General features: G+C 41.6%; 1 protein-coding gene across 1 annotated transcript in view; it reads right to left on the reverse strand.

The window, feature by feature from the left end:
- Nucleotides 1-19407, reverse strand: part of CELSR3 (cadherin EGF LAG seven-pass G-type receptor 3) — a gene marked incomplete at its 5' end in the record, with an annotated part of 105128 nt that overhangs the window by 39754 nt on the left and 45967 nt on the right. Inside the window, 12 exons of the mRNA XM_083353345.1 lie at nt 26-146; nt 2485-2626; nt 3354-3522; nt 4078-4188; nt 4531-4716; nt 5083-5252; nt 7823-7948; nt 8543-8706; nt 9761-9918; nt 11663-11751; nt 13762-13877; nt 14452-14674. Of these exons, the coding sequence (XP_083209471.1) occupies nt 26-146; nt 2485-2626; nt 3354-3522; nt 4078-4188; nt 4531-4716; nt 5083-5252; nt 7823-7948; nt 8543-8706; nt 9761-9918; nt 11663-11751; nt 13762-13877; nt 14452-14674 (1775 nt within the window). The remainder of the gene's footprint in view (nt 1-25; nt 147-2484; nt 2627-3353; nt 3523-4077; nt 4189-4530; nt 4717-5082; nt 5253-7822; nt 7949-8542; nt 8707-9760; nt 9919-11662; nt 11752-13761; nt 13878-14451; nt 14675-19407) is intronic.

Consider the following 19407-nt stretch of genomic DNA (forward strand, 5'->3'; position numbering starts at 1 on the left):
AGAACAGGCATATCTCTCCCCTCACCTTACAATGACATTGCCCGTTGGTTTTATTACAGTCCGGGTCAAATCCCTTGGCCGCATCGCAGTTGCAGGGCCCACATGTTGGATTCCCCCACCAGCCCTTGGGACACTGTTGATCCATCCTGCAGGGAAAAAAGTCAGGTGGATGGATATTTGCATCCAGGGCACTAGTTCATTGTTGGTCTTGCAGCAAGTGGAAATATACCATATCATGATATGTTTGCGATGGCATATTTTATAAATTTAAATTTTTAATTGCTATGGGCATTGTACTTTGGCAAGCTTCTGGAATGCCAGGGTTTGTGGGAAAAACATCCCTTTATGCATTTGTTTGAGGGGGAGGGAAGCAATCACAAAAATGCTCTGTTTAGGCCAGGAGTTCTCAAACAATGTGGTTCTATGATCGTGTAAAATAAGTGTCTTTGTGTGACACTTCTGATCACGTGAATAAACCTAGTGATGGGGGTGAACTAGGATTGGACAAGAAAAGAATGCAGGTAGTCCTCATTTAGCAACTATAGTTGGGACCAGCAACTTGGTTGTTAAACGAAGGAGTTGCAAAGTGAAACTGCAACTGTGTTTATGGTCTTACTTCAGCTTTTATTTGCTTTTACAGACCTGTGAAGGTTATAAATGTGAGGATTGGTCACATACTTTAATTTTTCATCAGCATTGTAAACCTGTGAAAGGTCACTAAACAAATCCCAGCTAAACAAGGATTACCTCTATACTTTTCTAATAACTGAATCTGATGTCTCAGATGAACCAAGGACAGAACTTTACACTTTTATAAAATATTTTTCATTAAAAGTTTAAAAAGCAATTAAAATTCAAAACATATTTGAAGAGAGAGCTTGCTTAGCTTCTCATAGTTCCTAAAATCTGGATTTTTGAGACACTCCTGTACCCATCCATATTTATTTTGGACTGATATTTGCTTTTTATAGAAGCAACTGTAAAAAAATCATGATTTTACTGTGGGCTCCTCTAGGAAAATTGGGAGCGACTTCTGAAAATGATGCAGCACCACATGTGCAAGCACAAAAATATCTGCAACTTCTTCTCACATTTACTCATGACCTTTATGCGTTGCAACCTAAATTGAGAACCCCTGCCTTAGGCATTTTTATGAGTGTATGTTAACAGAACAAAAATATCTGTCCAATCCAGAATTAATTAGTTTCCTCTCTATCTTTGTGATGTCATAATGACATTAATTCCCATTAGTTGCATGTGTCTCACTACTGATAGGATCACTGTGGAACCCACAATATAATGCAACTGTTCTTGATATTATTATTATTATTATTATTATTATTATTATTATTATTATTGTTGTTGTTGTTGTTGTTGTTGTTATTATTATTATTATTATTATTATTATTATTATTATTATTATTATTATTATTTGAATGGTGCAGAAGCAACAGAACACTGGACAAATAATAGCACTAAGCAAGCATTCTTAGGGAAAATGCTTCAGTCTCGCTCAAAGCATTGTTTTTGTTCCCAACACAAAATGCAGACATTTGACAAAGCAGCAAATAACAGCAACCATGTACTCCTTGCTCTGTCTCTGGGTCAATGGAAATTGGGGATATGGTCTATTCAGTGACTGGAAATGGCATGAAAGGCAACCCCAAGGGATGGCTCCCAGAACGCAAAATTTCTTTTTCAGATAACTGAGTATATTCAGCATGAATAAAGACATATGGCATTGGTTTTTATTATTTTTCATTAGTATTCCCAACTTTCTCCCCATCCTTCCATTAAACTAAAAAATCACCCAAGAAAGACAACTATTCTCAAAACAATCACTTAATTTTGATTGTGACAACTGGGCAAGAAGGCAATGAAGGATGATAAAATGCAGAGACAGGTTTGCCTTCCTTACAGCCTGTCATCGTGTCTTTTTTTTTAACTAATTATCCACACTGAAAATACTGGCTAGGTGGTACACTATCAAATGCAGGAAACCTTTTTTTTTTAACCAAAGGTTTATAGACGTTTAAGGATTTCTATTTTACACGAAAACTATTATCGTCTTCCTTCATTTATCTATTTGTTTGATTTTTATAGCAGTCCACCTCACTTGTATTTAACTTCTACATCATGTCATAATATCCAGTGTTTACCGCAGGACCCATTAAGCTGAGCGCAGACCCCTAACTATGAATAGCTTGAGACTCTTCTGATTTTGCAAATTTCAGGACACAGCTGCAACAAAGCTTTCAATGTGCAAATTGATTGTGTTAAATGTTATCTGAGTCAGGTGTTAGATGAGAAGCAAAAAGACACCCAGACAGAAAATGTTATGATCAGAGGCTAATTTCCCCATCATTCTGCTCTTAACTGCTAGTGACACAGAGTCCCCAGAGCAGGAAAATTCTATCTAAACATGAGAATAACATTTCTTAGATCCGTAAGAGGCTAAAACCCACAAACTGTCCTTGATCTCACCTGTGCTCACAATACTGCCCAAAGTGATTTTCTCCACACTCACAGATATAACCATGGGGAGCACCTGGCTTTCGCTTACACACTGACTTGTTCTTGCAGGGGTTCAGCTGACAGGCATCCAGACAACTCCCACCATAATATCCTAGAATAAAATACCGACACCCATGTCACAACGTTAATGCCTCACAGCCCCACAATAAAAGGTTTTCAAAGAGGACAACATGAACAAAGCCTGAATTTTATTAAAGTGGGTCACAACAGGGTGTTGCAACCTCAATTCTCTTTTCCCATTCTTTTCCCAGCCTTTAATTACACACAAGAAAAGCCAAAGGCACAATAGAAATATTATCTAAACTTGTTTAATTTGCATAGTTTGGCTGATTTGATCACTGTAGTGAATATTCATTCTAATTTCAGGACGGCTAGGTGTCATGTAAAAACCATGGGGAAATGAAATTGTTGGGAGATGACCAAAAGGAGGGGCATGATCACACATTCAAAACTAAGCATATATTTCCTTAATGCTACCTACCCCACTCCTCGTCCTTGATTCTCTGTAATTACTGGTAAATTTTTGTCAAAAGCCAACATTCTGAAACTATTGTATGTCCACATTTAGAAGAAAATTCCACTGTGGAATAAGCTCTTTATGCCTACTCTTTTGGGTAGAGATGGGTGGCTTTCATCGGGGCACAAGGAGAATTTTAGGGAACAGCAATAAAAGGAATGAGGAGGATACAAAAATACACAATACAGAATATACAGTACAGAAAAGTACCATAAAACCAAACAGAATGGAACAAGGGAAAAAAGGGGAAATAAAAGACTAAAACAAGATTTGCAGTCTAGGCTGCTTATCCCTTTCCTACCTGGTTTGCATTCACAAGAGTAGCTTTGCCACTGATCCTGGCATATACTGTTCACAGGACAAGGGCTGGATTCACAAGAATTGGGCACAGAACATCCTGCCTCTACGTTCACAGTGCTACTGGGCTTGGGCAGTGCATTTCCCATGGCTGTGTCACCTAGGTGAATTCCCTGAAACCGAAATGAAAAAAAAGGAAAATAAAGCTCAGGTTTGCACCAAAAGGTTTGGATTTTAATGGAAAGAACTTCAGATTTTTTGGGATTATTTAGGCTAGCATAGCCTACCAAGAACACTTTCTTCTGACTTTTTGCTCTCCATTATAATGGATGATTTAGTCAACATTTCCAAGTGGGGGCAAGTGGGTGGAAAAACTACCGAGTAATTTTTACAAAATGTTCTCAGGGTCTTCTGATTATGCAGAGATCTTAATTATTGTGAAGCAGAAAAGTCTACTGAGTCTCATGGCCATTTTAAAAGAAAGAAAGAAAGAAAGAAAAGAAAGAAAGAAAAGAAAGGAAAGGAAAGGAAAGGAAAGAAAGAAAGAAAGAAAGAAAGAAAGAAAGAAAGAAAGAAAGAAAGAAAGAAAGAAAGAAGAATCTATGACTTAATTGTTATCTTTGGCTGTTGAAGGGGTTTTAGTTTCTTTAAGTGAATGCTGCTCATCTCTGAATTAAAAGATAAAAAAATGGAGAAAACTTGACATTTGGAAATGTGCTGGAACTCACCTGGATGCAGCCTTTGAAACCATGATGCACTTTACCAGACACTAGGATTCCCCCAACATGGAGATGTTTCACCTTCAGGCCTTGAAGCTCATTGCCAATGACCACAGTATCCTTTAGAAAAGAAATACAAGAATAGGAACGTTACGTGATCACCACTGTTTATTTGCATCTATGAGTTAATCTTTTAGTTCCTTATCATCTATACCCTGTGAAACTATGGTAACAAAATTTCCTCCAATGCCACCAAGAAAAGTGTGGACTAAAACAAGGATATCAGCTTCAATCCCAAATAGTTAGACAGAAAGAGAATTAATTGTCAAACCGAGGGTCCTGAATTTGTCAAAAACACTGTTGGAGGAGTGAAAATATAGAACTACAGGGAAGAATGCCAGTCCTGATCTAGATAGTTTTTCTCCCAGCATGGATACTTTGCCCTTCAGCCTCAAAGCTTACCTGGTAGAATCCAAAATCCAGACTGAGAGTGATAATGTAACGTGCCTCATGGCTACTTCGAGCATCTTGTAGATGAAATTGGAGGTCGTGCCATACTCCATCATTCAATTGCATTTGATCCAGAAGGATCTTGGCAGTGCGTCCAGGTCCCCTGTCCACCATGAAGGAGAGCAGGCCGGAATCCAGCTAAAGATATGGTATAGTCAGCACAGAGCAAATTCTGTTTTATGAGTAAGGCTACGACAGTTCAGGCACTCCACATAATTCTTCACAAAATGCTCTACAAGCTGATGGTGAGTTCTTCTAGTTAAGAATAAGTCTTTCTACTCTGACACTAAATAGAACAGTGCCATCAAACAGGATATTACAAATCTGTGGGGTCCCAGTGTTCTATTACATAAGAGAACTATTGCTGCTATACTTGTTCCAAATCTGATACATCAAAAGATGTATCAGTTTTATTTTAAAAAAAACCAGGTATGATTGCCTTGCAGAACATCTGATGCAAGGTTTTATAGCAACACAGATCCAGAGCAGCTAGATTGTAGATACCTGACAGAGTATGGTGGTGTACTGCCCAGCGTTTGCCTGAAGTAACACTCCATTTGCCTGGCGTGTCCGGAATGCTAGGCCCATATACCAAGGTGTAGAAATCTTAACTTCATTCCTGAAGTCCCAGAAAAGGATGCTGTTGCCATGGAAATGGTGAGGATGATGCATAGCTAGAGAAAAAGACGATAGAAGATGCTGGAATTCAGTGAAGCAGAAAGAAGCTGAAGATGGGGGGGAGCTTGAAGTCCCTACTTTTACTGTTACAATTTCTTTACCTTCATTTCAGAGACATTTATATCATAATTATCTACATGAGGCTGGAAATATAATCTTACGTAAAATGCCCAAGCGCCTGTAGCAGGAACTGAGGAGTATGAAATGCAGATGCCCAAGGTTTTGTTCAATTTGCATTTTAAAACAACCAACAGATTGGCACATTTCCAATTAACATGCAAACAGATTGGAACACTGTTAACCTCTCAGATTTCACACCTTTGCGTTTTGAAATGTAGTTCTTAGCTCAAAATACATACCAAATTGCATATAAAATGCATATTTTAAGATGAAATATGTTCAGAAATCTTGAGAGAAAATACATTCAGACTATGTGTTTTGGGAGAAAATACTTTTTTAAAAAAACATATGTGTTTAAATTTATTCAAATGGCAAATTACTGTAAAAATGATAGAATTATATAATTGCTTAGAATTATATATATATGATAGGCAGGATAGGAATGTTTAAATAAATAAAAAATAGATGTATGAAACAAGTAAGACATAAACTGATCTGTCCGCTATTTGTAGAAAGGCAAAGTCATGGGGAATGTATTTGAAAACCTACAAAAATGCATTTAGAACTTTAGATTACACAGTTTCAAATGACTGAGATTCTTTTTATTTTATATTTTGAGCATGCTTATGAACACCTGAGTAAACTACCACGTGCCTATTTGGTCTATAGGAAAGAGCACATAGATAGGTTGAATTGTGCTTTCTTCCAGTTTCAAAATGAAATCCTTTATGAGTGTCTAATGCAAACATGTCAAACTCAAGCCCACAGGCCAGATCTGGCCTGCGACGTGGTTAGACCTGGCTCACACGGCTGTCCTGGAAATGGCAAGGGGCCGGCTTCTGCTGCCTCAGCCCCGGCCCACCCCAGTCTTGCTGGGCGCTCCCCATGGGCGCTCATAGGAGGCAGTGCACGGCAGCAGCTGCAGTTCGTTTGCCTTGCCCAGCTCATCTCACCCAACCCTGCCTGGCCTTGCCCTACCCCTCCTGGCCTCACATCGTCACACCTGGCCTCTCCTCGTCACTTCTGGTCTTTCCTCTCCTCGCCCAGCCTCACGTCACACCCAGCCTCTTCTCACCTCACCCGGCTTCACCTCGTCACATCCTGCCTCTCCTCTCCTTTACATGGCCTCACTTTGCCTCGTCACACCCAGCCTCACCTCGCCACACCCGGTTTCTCCTCATCACACCCAGCCTTGCCTCATCTCGCCTCACCTTGTCACTCCTGGCCTCTCCTCACCCAGCCCTGCTTTGCCCAGCCTGGCCATATCATGCCTGGCCTCTCCTCTGCTTGGCCGGCCTCTCTTTGTCACATCCAACCTCTCTTCTCCTTGTCCAGCCTTGTCTCACCTCAACTTGCCACCCTTGGCCTCTCCTTGCCCGGCCTCTCCTCTTCTGGTCTTGCCTTGCCTCATCCCATGAATGGCACTGGCAGCAGCAGCAGCCTCGAGGAAGAGGTAAGCGTGGCTGGGAGCTTGCCCCTGCTGACACTCAGCTCATGCCTCCCCATGCTCCTGTCTCGCTGTCTCCCTGTTCACTGGGAGTCCCATTTTCCCCCTCTCCAGCCATGCCATATGGCAGAGAGGGTGACCTGGAGCCGGTCCCCACCAATGCTCAGCTTGTGCCACCCTGCACTCCCATCTGCCCACCTTTCGTCCCATGGGCCAGGTCCTGTCTGCTGCCCGGCAGGCCAGGGCCCCCCCTTTCAGCCTCACATCTGGGGGATGGTGAGGCTCCTCTGGTGGACGAGGCTTTGGTGCTCACCTTGGTCTCACCTTCCTCCACTGGAGACTTCCGGATCTCCCCTCCCAGCCTTGCCTGCACCCCCCTCACAGGTGCACTTCCATGTGAGCGACGAGCTGGCCATGTCAAACTGGCCATGCCCACCCAGCCATGCCCACCTGGCCCTTTGAGGGCAACCATAATGCTGATGCTGCCCTTAATGAAACTGAGTTTGACACCCCTGGTCTAATGCTATAGAAGGCTGCCAATGGCCACTTGTAAGCTTTCATTGATGAACTGAGGTGATGGGAAGGTAGAAGTCTTTTCTATCCAAAGTTATCACTAGGAGTTCAAAGAATGAGTCCAGATAGAGTAGGAATTCCAACTTTCACAAAACTAACTGGGAATTCAATAGATAAGGTTTTCTGTATAGACTCTATTGATGAAACATGTAGCAATTTATAGAAGACTAACTGTGATCATGAAACATTCCCTTGGAACTTCAACTTTCAACTTTGTTGAAAATATTCAACAAAGCCATTTCCAATTATGTTTTGGCTGATTTCAAGAACACTATTAGCTATCTTTCTCTGAAAACTCAGCGGTTGGTCACCCTGTCATCTCCTTCCTTTCTTGGGGCCCTATCTACTGGTTTATATTCCCATTAAAGCTCAAAATATCTTCTCCTATGCTCAGTTGTCCATTTAGCTTCTCTGCATTATACTCACCATGCCTGCAGTCCTTGCCTCCAAAGCCTATGGGACACTCACAGATAAAAGAAGACCAACCCACAATACAGGTGCCACTGTTCTTGCAAGGATTTGAATCACAGAAGGAGTGCTTAGCATGACAACCTGCAGATATGAGAGAGGAAAAAGCACAGGTGGATACAAAGGACTAAACAATTAACATGGAACAATTTCTCTTTCAGCCTTCATTCCCAACTTTTCTAGACTATGAAAACATGCTTTGGAAATTTTCAGCTTGATGATACATAGGCAGAAATAACTCCTGTTATCAAAAATCCCTGGTGTGAAATAGTATCTTTTTCCAGTGGGAAGGATCTAGACTTAATTGTATTTAGGGTAGACATACTGCAATCAAGCAGCAGAGACCTCTAAGGTAGAAACCTAAGGACTGAGCTGGCAATACATTCCTGAAGTATGTGATTTCCAAGACATTCATAATGGAAAAGGTGCAATTCACACTAGATGTCCGGATAAGATTCAGTGTTTTTTGCCATTTGATCAACTTTTCTTGTGCCAGAATTCTCAGTGAGAGAAGTCAGCTAACACTGCTGTGGTCTAAGATGATGACTTGGGAAATCACGTTGTTTCTTTATTCCAAGAATTTTTAATCCAAATATTTGTGATACTAGAATGGAAAAAAAGAGAAGATGTGGAAGAGGAAAGATCATGTATCAAGGATGTTTAAACAGTTGACCTTACCTATGGAAGTCCCATTGTTTGCGATATAGGAAGCCAGGTCAATGTGTTTACTATCAATGTACAAGTCTCTCATACAGCCCACAAACTCTCTGTGCTCCACTGGGAAATTTTCAGGCAGATTGGGGACCCCACCAAGCAGCAAAGGTCCTGTAAGGTCCAGAGATCTGGAGGAAAAAACAACAACTCTGAGAGTAGTATTTGTAACAGTTGTTACACACACACACACACACACACACACACAGATACACACTCACACTATAATGCTACAAAGGCATCATAAATCTGTTTCTGCAATGCTACATTTAAGACCAAAATGGAAAAATGTGGTCAATCAGCAGTTTTGTTTTGTTTGCTAATGCTTACTGAAAGATGGAATCCACATAGCAAAAAACTAAAGTATATGAAGAGGCTACTGACCATCTTTATTGAGTATACAGCAACCAGCCAGCTGCTTCTGGAGTGCTTATAAGATGGAGATGGAGATATATTCCTCTCCTGCCACTAACAATTGTTAACAATTGGGTGGCCTAAAATTTTGATAAATAAATTCCAATTTCCAGCTTCCATTTGCGACATGCTAATTTTGTCACTGTGATGATGCTGAAATCTTCAGGATAGATAACCCTTGACAGACCACTTCTTTTATCTGATTCCCATTGTCAAATCATCCACATTAGTGGCTACCATAATGTCTTGTGATAAATTCCATAAGTTAGTTAAGCAGTGTGTGAAGAACTGACGTTTTCTGTCAAAAACCCTCACTGGACATCCCTTAGCCCTTTTTCTCAACCAGCTTAAGTGTTTAAGGCCAAGCAAGTCCATTGCGTCATCAAACAGGAAGTTTCAAGATCATCTGCCTGGCAGAATAGCAATCTTTTTTCCCCCTTGGCAGGTGTGGAAAAGCAGTACAAGACAAGGTTACCAAAACTTAGTTGCAGCTGCTTTGCAAGCTTCTTTAGTTAAGCAAGGGCTGAATAACTGCTTGCACAGGACAGGCATCATATGAGAAACGGTGAAAACATGTCTCATCCTGCAGAAATTACAGCATATTATAAACCATAATATGGAGCTTCCTCTTTCCCTTTTCCAGGGCCCACTTGAGCATGAACTAGAGTGAAGCTGTGAAAGAAAAAGATGTAAAGGAAAAAAGAGGATAGCACAGGACAGGGAAATGGACTCAGCACCTTTTTACTTTAGCTGAAAATACAAAAGACTTACTTTTTGGAACTGGACTGTACTCCCTCTGCTGCGCAGGAATAGTTCCCAATCTCATTGCCAAACTGTAGTGCCAGAGATGTATCACATTTGTCCACTGTTAGAATGGCCACTTTGTCTGTGGAAGGCCCTTGCACCGAACCCAGAGAGTTTATTTTGGGCTGAAATGATAAAGCAAGGCTGAATAGGTATTGCCTTAATACCAACCTTACATTTCATCTGGATTAAGGTGCACTCCATAATACTATTCTAACTGAGAATTCAGCTAGATTATACATTTCTACTTTAAAAAAATTAATTAATAACCCTACACTTGGAGAACTAGCATACGAGCACACACAGCGGTGTTTCTTCATATTCCATAGAAAGAGATGTTGTCATATTTGTTTAATCATTCAGTGTGGTTTCAAGTTTCAAAAAAAAGTAGAATGGTTTCCATTCTCATGGGAATGAAAAATCTCTATTCTCTCTTTCTTGCTTTAATACACAAAAAAGAAAAAAATATAAAAAAAGAAAAAGAAAACAGAAACAATAAAAACATTCAGGAAGTCATTCAGCGTCTTTTAAAATCGCAACAGACTTATATACCACTTGTTAGTGTTTTACAACCCTCTTTAAATGGTTTACAGAGCAAGCATATTGCCTTCAACAATCGGGGTCCTCATTTTACCAACCTTGGAAGGATAGAAGGCTGAGTCAACCTTAAGCCAGTCAGGATCGAACTCTTGGCTGTGAGCAGTGAATTAGCCTGCAATACTGCTTTCTAACCACTTGGTCACCATGGCTCTTAATAAGTCATAAATAATAATAAAAAATAAATCATTAAATTTTGATCACCTTTCGTCCCTTTGTTCGGGGATGTGTGTGTCTGTGTATGTGCATATACATGAGAGACGAGCTTGCAGAATTAAGTTAGGCATTTTCTGATTTTTAGACACATTAAGCCCAAAAGATTCACCATCACTGGCCTGGAATAAATGCAGAAAGTGCCAGTGGGGAAGAATTTGACAAGAGTGCTATGGTTTTCTTTGTAGCATTGTGCCCATTTGTAATTTGTACATTTACCAACTATTTACTATATTTACTTATCTCGTTTACATCTCACTGTCTCCCGTGGAATTCATAGTGCCAAAAGGACATACAAGTAATTTTCCATTCTAGCATTGGCCCAAACCAATCTGACTTATTTTTATCAATGTTTTTTACACAGAATACTTCAGGCTCTGCTTGAGAAGGTAGACCTGGCTTGGGTTCACACATCTGCTAAGTCATCATTTTGCTTTTGTGTGTTGTGTGGACCCAGCCATTTTCATTTGTACCCAAATGAAAATGTAGTCAAATGAGGAGTTCTTATTGTGTGCCAGTGGTTTGTCTAGCACAGGGGTGTCAAACTCAATTTCATTGAGGGCCGCATCAGCACTGCAGTTGCCCTCAGGGGGCCGGGTGGGTATGGCCAGGGTGGGCGTGGCCTACTGGGTGGGCGTGGCTAGAGTGCATATGGCCTACTGGGTGGGCGTGGCCAGCTCTACATCGTTCGCATCAAGGGTGCCTATGGGGGCCTGGGCAGGAGTGGGACAGATCTGAGGGTCTCTGGCAAAAGGAGGGTCTCTGGGCCAGGGCCAAGGCAGTGGGGGCCGTTCCCTCACTGTTTCCAGGATGGCTTCGCGGGCCGCATGAAACCACTTCGCGGGCCGGATCTGGCCCCCGGGCCTTGTGTTTGACATGTCTGGTCTAGCAAAACATAGGTTAGTACAACGTTGAAGGCTAGTCATTTTCTGTGTGATAAAAGAATTTGGGAGGTTTCCTGGGGACAAAGAGGACTGAGCACATGGAAGACAATTTGTGCTATAAATGCAACCAGAGTGAAGAGGAAAACCACCACAACACAAAAATGTTTGTGCCTACCTTGTTATAATAATGAAGTTGCACGGTATGCCACTGACCGTCACTAACCCCTCCTGGTACAGATGGAGAAACAACAGTGCTTGATTCCCCTGCAAGGCAGAGGGATGTTAGACCCACAGCAAGTAGATTGGGATGACATTTGTGAGTTCTTCATTCTCCACCCCATGGGGAAACAGCCAGGATCAGAACTGCAGCCCACTAAGGAGTTAAAAAAGTAACACTCTTTCCTATAATCCTGGCCCTGAAGGCGATCCAAAGGAATTTTTTAAAGTAGGATTTAAAAAAAATAAGGCCCTAAAACCATGAAATGGGTTTTGTATAAATCCTATTCATTTGGCTTTTTGATTAATCTAAGTGAGCTACATTAATGTTTGGCAGGAACATCATCCGTCAAAGGTGAGTTATACAAATGTTCATATGTCATCACCAATACTAGCATTAAGCCAACATTATAGGAATACTCTGTACACACACACAAATACACAAGGGAAAAAATAGGTTGCTTGGATACATAATACTCCTTTAATGTTTTTTGCATTAAAAAAACCCTAGAATGTTGTGAAAGAAAGTATATTGATTTTACACTAGTATCAATATTTATGAGCATTACTCCATCTGGATTCATTAGGGAAAGTAGCAAAAATGCCTTCCTTATCAGTGTTGGTTATATTATTCCTGTCCATCAAATTCCCAGAGGTGCTTTGTTACAAAGCAACTGGACTTTCTTGTTTTTCTTTGAAGATGTTTCACTTTTCATACAAGAAGCTTCTTCAGCTTTGACCAGATGGTGGGGAATGGAAGGATTTATATTTTTTCACTAGCTAAACATTCATAAGGATAACTGTAGATGTCCACTTTTTTACCTATTCTTTTTCTTGTTAGACCAGGTGAAAACACAACAAATCTGATATTTATTTTTTGCACCTAAGCAAGGAAGAATGCTTTAATAATAAGACTGGAGTTTGTCTTATTGACATTTTAAACTCCCTGGAATGAAAGCCATTTTCTGTAATACAGTAACTATATTTAGGATGTTTCCGTTTTGAACCTTGTCTGTGAAGTTGAATAGCCCATAATATTTTTATGCTTAATCAGACGGAACCTTGTGAATAAAGGATGTGATTTGGAATATTGCTATGGTGCATGAAAGTAAAGCTTTTAAACTGCAGCTTAAAACAGAACATGGCTTCCAGCATTAGCATTCATTCTGACAGCACTTGAATCTTTGTAACCTGTAGACTTGATATGATATGTGGATACTTACCTTATGTATATAAGCAGGTGAATACAGAGCTGCATGTATAGATATACTATCTTGCCATCTTCCATGTCCCCCCCTTATCATGTCATTCAGACATATATCTTTACGTTGATATAAATATAGTCCACAATTTTTCTGGGCTATCATCCCAGAATCAGTCACATGACCCAACTAAAGTACAAACTGACATTTTTGTACAGATCAGCCATGCAAATGTAATGGGTGCGAACACAGAATCTGGTATATTAGCCTACAGACTAATTCTCTGTGACCCTTGCAATTGATTAAAGCAAACATTTATAGCTACATCTGCCAACTACAAATTTGCATATAGAAGTGTTCTGAAGTTGAATTATGGGCCACATTAGAAGTTGCAGGCTGAAGTGCTTTTTTTTTAAATGAAATACCTGAAGGTTCACCAACCTCTGAAGCTTCAAAATTAGAACACCGACTGCTCATTGTCAACTGCAAATGACTATCTCAAGGAAGCAGGAATGTTGAAAGAGTGTCTAATACAAAATACAGTATTTCGCTTTTCATGTTTGCCTGGCTACGAGTATTTAAATTTTCCTATGACTGGAAATATGACTACCACTTTGTAATAAAGGACTATTCTGTTTGGCAAGGGACTTTAAAGGGTTTCATGTGTCTTCATTTGTTGCACTAGAAGAGTTTTCAGAGAATTCGTCAGGAGTTACTAATTTTGAAAAAGTACAGCTTGTATAAGATTCTCAACGTAAAAATTTTTTTTTATAGCAAGTACCATTCTTTCGATAATACAATGGCAACTTCTTGAGGACAGCAGTGAGGACAGCATGGACCCATGGGCCACACCCACCTGTAGAGTACTTCAGCTGGACCTGCCCGTCAACAATCTCTACAGCCAGAAAGTCATGCTTCTCATTCAGACGTCCATTGTACATTAAGAGACCACCACGCTCTACAGTAGCAAATCTAGTGATGTAATATAAAGAAGTTAGAATTTTCACACGTACTTAAGCAAACTAGATAAATTTCCACAAAGTTAGGAGTCTACGTGAATGATACAACTCCTGAATTTTTCATACAATTTTTCCTGGTACTGTACTCAAGTCACCTGGTGCAATTGCCATTTGGTATTAGGACTGCAGAAAGAATTATATTCCTATCAAATCATCAATAAAGAGTAGATTTGTCATTTGAAAATTAGTTGAAAATTTCCAACTAATCATTCTACCACATTTTCAGGAAACCTGCACTTGTTGAATTTCTGCTTGATTTACATTTGAGTATTTGTTCAAGGAAAGTGGGAGTTGGCAACAATTATAATAATTCCCCTGGTAAAATTTTTAAAAAACCCTCACACATATGGAGATACTTTGATTGAACTAATATCTTAGGAATTCCCCCCGCCCCCCTCCAATATGAAAGAGGAATCTAACTTGAAAGCCAGGGCAAATGTATAATGGAATTCAGCAAGACAAAATTCAACACCATCAATGGCAGATAAAGGCAGTTCTTACAAAGCTGCTTTTTTAGCCGAACTTACGAAAGAGAAAGGCTCAGGTGGAACCTCTGGCGCAAACCTCGAAACATGACAAAAGATTTGGGAGGAAAAGAGCGTACAGATACTTCACAGAATGGTTTTTCAAAGCCCCCAGGTGGACACTGACATTGGAAGCCGCCATCTGCCGAGTTGGTGCAAGTACCTCCGTTCCTACACACTCCAGGAACACAACGCCCTGCCCGACTATCCACTTCACAGTTATCACCTGTTGGGAAAGAAGAGCAGAAGAAATGAAATGATCAAATGGCCTCTGAGACAGAATAAGGCAAAAACTACAGTAAAAGAAAGAACTGGGATTCCTTTCATATAAGAACACATGAACATCAGGCAGATACTACATTCTGTTCTGCTGTGTTGTGTTAGGCTATATTTGTATTTCTGGTGGGATCTCAAGGCTCTCCCCAGTGTCATAAATGACCCATAATTTGGTTAAATGGCTACATCTAATCTCTGTAAAGCCACTGGGCCTTCTAAGTTAGTTTTCTGAAAAGGCTATTAGATCTCCACTCGGAGACTCCAACTGGTGCAGAATGCAGCCGCGTGAGTTGTGCTGGGGGTTTCCCGATACTCCCATGTTACACCTTTGCTCCGCAAGCTGCATTGGCTGCCAGTTGCCCTCCGGGTGAGGTTCAAGGTGTTAGTGATGACTTACAAAGCCCTACATGGCATGGGTCCGTATTACCTACGGCAACACCTGCGGCCGGCATCAACTTCCCTCCGTCCAGTGCGCTCCCACAGAGAGGGCCTCCTCAGGGTGCCTCCGATCAAAGAATGTCGATTGGTGGCCCCCAGGGGGAGAGCGTTCTCTGTGGGCACGCCAGACCTATGGAACCGCTTGCCGGTTGAGCTCCGGACGGCCCCCGACCTTCGCTCCTTCTGGCGCGATCTCAAAACCTTCCTTTTTGAACAATCCGGCCTGGCCTGATGGGATGGGGTTGGGTTTTATAAATCGGTTTTAACTCTTAATGTGTATTAATTTATTTACGGGCATTGCTGTTCAATTACTTTTTAATTTTTGTATCCTGTTTTTATTATGTATTGCCCTGTTCACCGCCCTGAGTCCTTCGGGAGAAGGGCGGTATACAAATTAAATTATTATTATTATTATTATTATTATTATTATTATTATTATTATTATTATTATTATTATTATTATTATTATTATCATCATCATCATCATCATCATCATCATCATCATCATCATCATCATCATCTACAAGGATTCCAGATGGCCTAGGAAGTTTTATGAGTTGTCAATGCCCTAGTTGATCCATGGAATAAGGTATTTGCTGAAGTAATTGACACAATCACTCCCAGGGTCCTCTACAGTCTGCTTTAGAGAACTTGAGTAAATTGAAGTGATAAGACAGAGTGTAAGTGGATGACAATGTGATTCAAATTTGATAAGGCAGTTTGAAGCCAATTTGAAATAATAAATTTTGCCAAGATCTGCAGCAAAAAAGAACTATTTTTCTGTCCGTCTGTTTGCAGCCTGTTGAATTGTTTCAAGTTGGGAGAGAGCTGATTCACATTACTAACCACTTCCTTCCAGAATTTGATCCTAAAACTCTAATAGGTTAGTTGTGATTTATTTTTGTGTAAGTGTGTTTGTTGGCGTGAAATCTGTTCTAGTCAGATCATCTTGGATGCTGCTAGAGAAGAAAAGTGAATTATGGGACTGTCTGGTAACTTCTTTTACTTAGTTACGCTGGATCAATTTGAGTTTTTGACACCCAAGTACATGGTCAAGTTGTTTGGAGGGTATGTTCTAACATCATTGCACGATGTAGCTTGTAACTTCTCAACACAAATTGTTAGAAAATACCTTTGTGAACATCAAAAAGACCACTCTGAGCAAAAGCATGATGTCTCTTTAGTAAAAGAAAAAAAAATCAGATTAGACTTCTAAAAAACCCTGTGCCACAACAACTTGCAGCACCAAGTTGACTTTGGCTTGTGATGAAAGCTAAATAGGGTCAGCCACGGTTAGGACTGGATAGAGAACCACAGAGATGTTCCAGAATGGCAGTCTAGACAGTACAGGAAAAAATATAGAAAAAAAATCAGTGACAAATTATGTCCATATTATTGCCCATGTGGCAACATGGATGTTACAGGCATGTACCCATGGGATTACTAGCAGGGATGCTGGGATCAAGGGAGTTTGTACTTTGAAAAAGCCTGCAGTGGATCTTTTTTTAAAAAAAAAGTAATTAGAGGTCAATATTCAAACATCCACAGTTGGGTAAAATGATTGAAAAAGTGATAGTAATCATGGAGGAAACATTGCAATTTGAGTGGATTTCACCTGATTGAAGGGCCAAGTTTTTAGAGTTGGCTACTCTCATCAATCAATCAGAATCAAGCTGGAAAGGACCTTGGAGGTCATCTAGTCCAGCCACCTGCTCAAGCAGGAGATCCTATACCATTTCAGACAAGTGACTATCCAGACTCTTCTTAAAAGCCTCCAGTCTACTTCTGATGACAGTTTTTCCACTGGTTAATTGTCCTAACTGTTAGGAAGTTTCTCCTTAATTCCAGGTTGCTTCTCTCCTTGATTAGTTTCCATCTGTTGATGTCATGAATATTTTTGTTTGATGCCAGAGCTTGACACCAGATATGGCAATCAAATATTTCTCCCAGCTTTGCATTTTAAAGTACATATACTGTAAAAAAGTAATATTTACAGTAATATATTTAGTGTAAAAAATTAGATACTCATATATGTGAAAAAATTCTCCAGTTAACAGCACCGGAAAATGGAATCATTATTTCTGTATAAGTTAATCTTGAGATTTAAATCCTGGGCCTCTTCCTTCTGCTATTTCAACTCAAAAACTATATGCCTACTTGTGACTGTTCTAACACATTTGGGTCATCAGTCCCTCGTTTACAAAAACATCTTTTCTGTTTAGAGAATCATCAATTCCTATTTCACCAGTTTCAGGCTTGTACTAATGGAGAAAATGTATCTCTTTCAGTCTTTCTTGAATTAGTGCTTTTTGATACTGTGGCATCCTTCTATACCCTCTCGGAGATCAGGAATTGAAGATACTACTTTGCTTTGGTACCATTTATCTCTCTGTGGTAGATTCCAAATGGTGTGACTTAAAACAGGTCTCCCTTAAAACAGAAGCTATTTTATAGGATCCTTCAGGTTACGTTCCACTTCCAGTGTTTTTCAATAGTCACATGAAATGGCTGAGGAAGCTGGGTGATGTGATATTGAAAAGTGTAGCATGCTAATGATACTAAAATCTACCTATGATTTTGTCATCACCACTACCATCTTCTATAAATGCATTTGCTGGGCTTAACTAGGGGCCTCTGGTGGAGACGCATTAAGAAGCCCCTGATACATTTTTTAGCTGGGTATTTTAAAGGGTTAGGGAAGGGGAGGGATAGTAGGATGGGGAGGGAATTTTTAATTAGTACTCAGTCTGGGCCTATGAGGGGTCCCGGCAGGATAGGGTTGAGGGTAGAGGCTGCTGGTTCTGTGTGTACTGGGGTGGGGCTTCAAATCCCCACGACAATAGGGAATGGCAGCAGATGTGTGCACGGAGGGCTGTATCGACATCCGGGATCGCGCCCCCACTGCTTGCGCTCCGACCCTCCGATTAGCACCCTTTTGCCCGGGGGTGAGGGTGATCAGGCCACTGAGCTCAGGCTGGTTTACCTTAATGCCAGGTCCGTTGTTAATAAGGCTCCCCTCGTTCGAGACTTGATTGAGGAGGAACGCGCGGATCTGGCATGCATTACTGAAACCTGGTTGGGCTCAGAGGGAGGGGTCCCCCTGATTGACTTATGCCCCCCAGGTTTCCGTGTGCTACACCAGCCACGGGCTCAGGGTAGGGGTGGTGGGGTGGCGGTGGTTATCAGGGAGACTTTATGTCCACGGGAGACCACCATTGTCCAGATTGGTGGGAGTGAGTCCCTCCTCCTGAGATGTGGTTCTCGGGTTCAGATGAGCTTGTTGCTTACATACCTGGCGCCCAGCTGTGTAACAGCAGCTCTGCCCGAGCTGCTCGACACCCTCTCAGGGTTGGCGGTGGAGTTCCCCAGGCTCATAGTGCTGGGTGACTTCAACCTGCCTTCCCTGGGAGGGTCATCGGAGCTAGCCCGGGAGTTCATGGCCTCCATGACGGCCATAGACCTGACTCAGGTAATTCAAGGCCTGACTCATGTGGGGGGTCACACTCTCGACCTGGTGTTCCTGTCTGGACAGTGGTTGGATGATTTGGGAGGGGGTTTACTGGTTGTTACTCCCCTGTCATGGTCCGACCATCATCTCCTGCGGCTGGTCTTCCGTTATGCCACCCCCCCGCTGCTGGGCGGTGGAACCAACTAGATGGTTCCGCCCCAGGCGCCTAATGGACCCTGAACGGTTCCAGATGGCGCTTGGGTCTATACCTATTGCCCTCACAACCCAGCTGATACCTTGGTGGATGCCTGGGAAAGGGCAGCCACTGAGGCACTCAACTGTGTTGTACCCTTGCGACCTCTGACCTGGTGCAGATCCCGTTGGGCTCCATGGTTTTCTGTGGAGCTCCGGGAGATGAAACGTCGGAGATGGGGTCCAGAGAGCGGTTGGAGGTCCAGCTGTTCCAAATCTGACCGATTGCAGTTAAGAACCTTTATAAGGTCTTATCTTGCTGCGATGAGGACGGCGAGGGCTAATTACTTCACCGCCCTCATCGTGTCCGCAGATAATCGCCCAGCCGCCCTGTTTAGGGTGACTCGCTCCCTTCTTAACCAGGAGGTGAGGGAGGATCCCTTGCAGGGATGGGCCAAGGAGTTTAGTCATCATCTGACGGACAAAATCGCTCAGATCCGGGCCGGTTTGGACTCTGACTGTGGAGGAATCGGACGGTCTTGAGCATGTTATCTGGACTGAGTTCGATCCTGTTTCCCTTGATGATGTGGACAGGATCATGGGGA

This window comes from Vipera ursinii (genome assembly GCF_947247035.1).
Source record: "Vipera ursinii genome assembly, chromosome: 2".
Lineage (NCBI taxonomy): Eukaryota > Metazoa > Chordata > Lepidosauria > Squamata > Viperidae > Vipera > Vipera ursinii.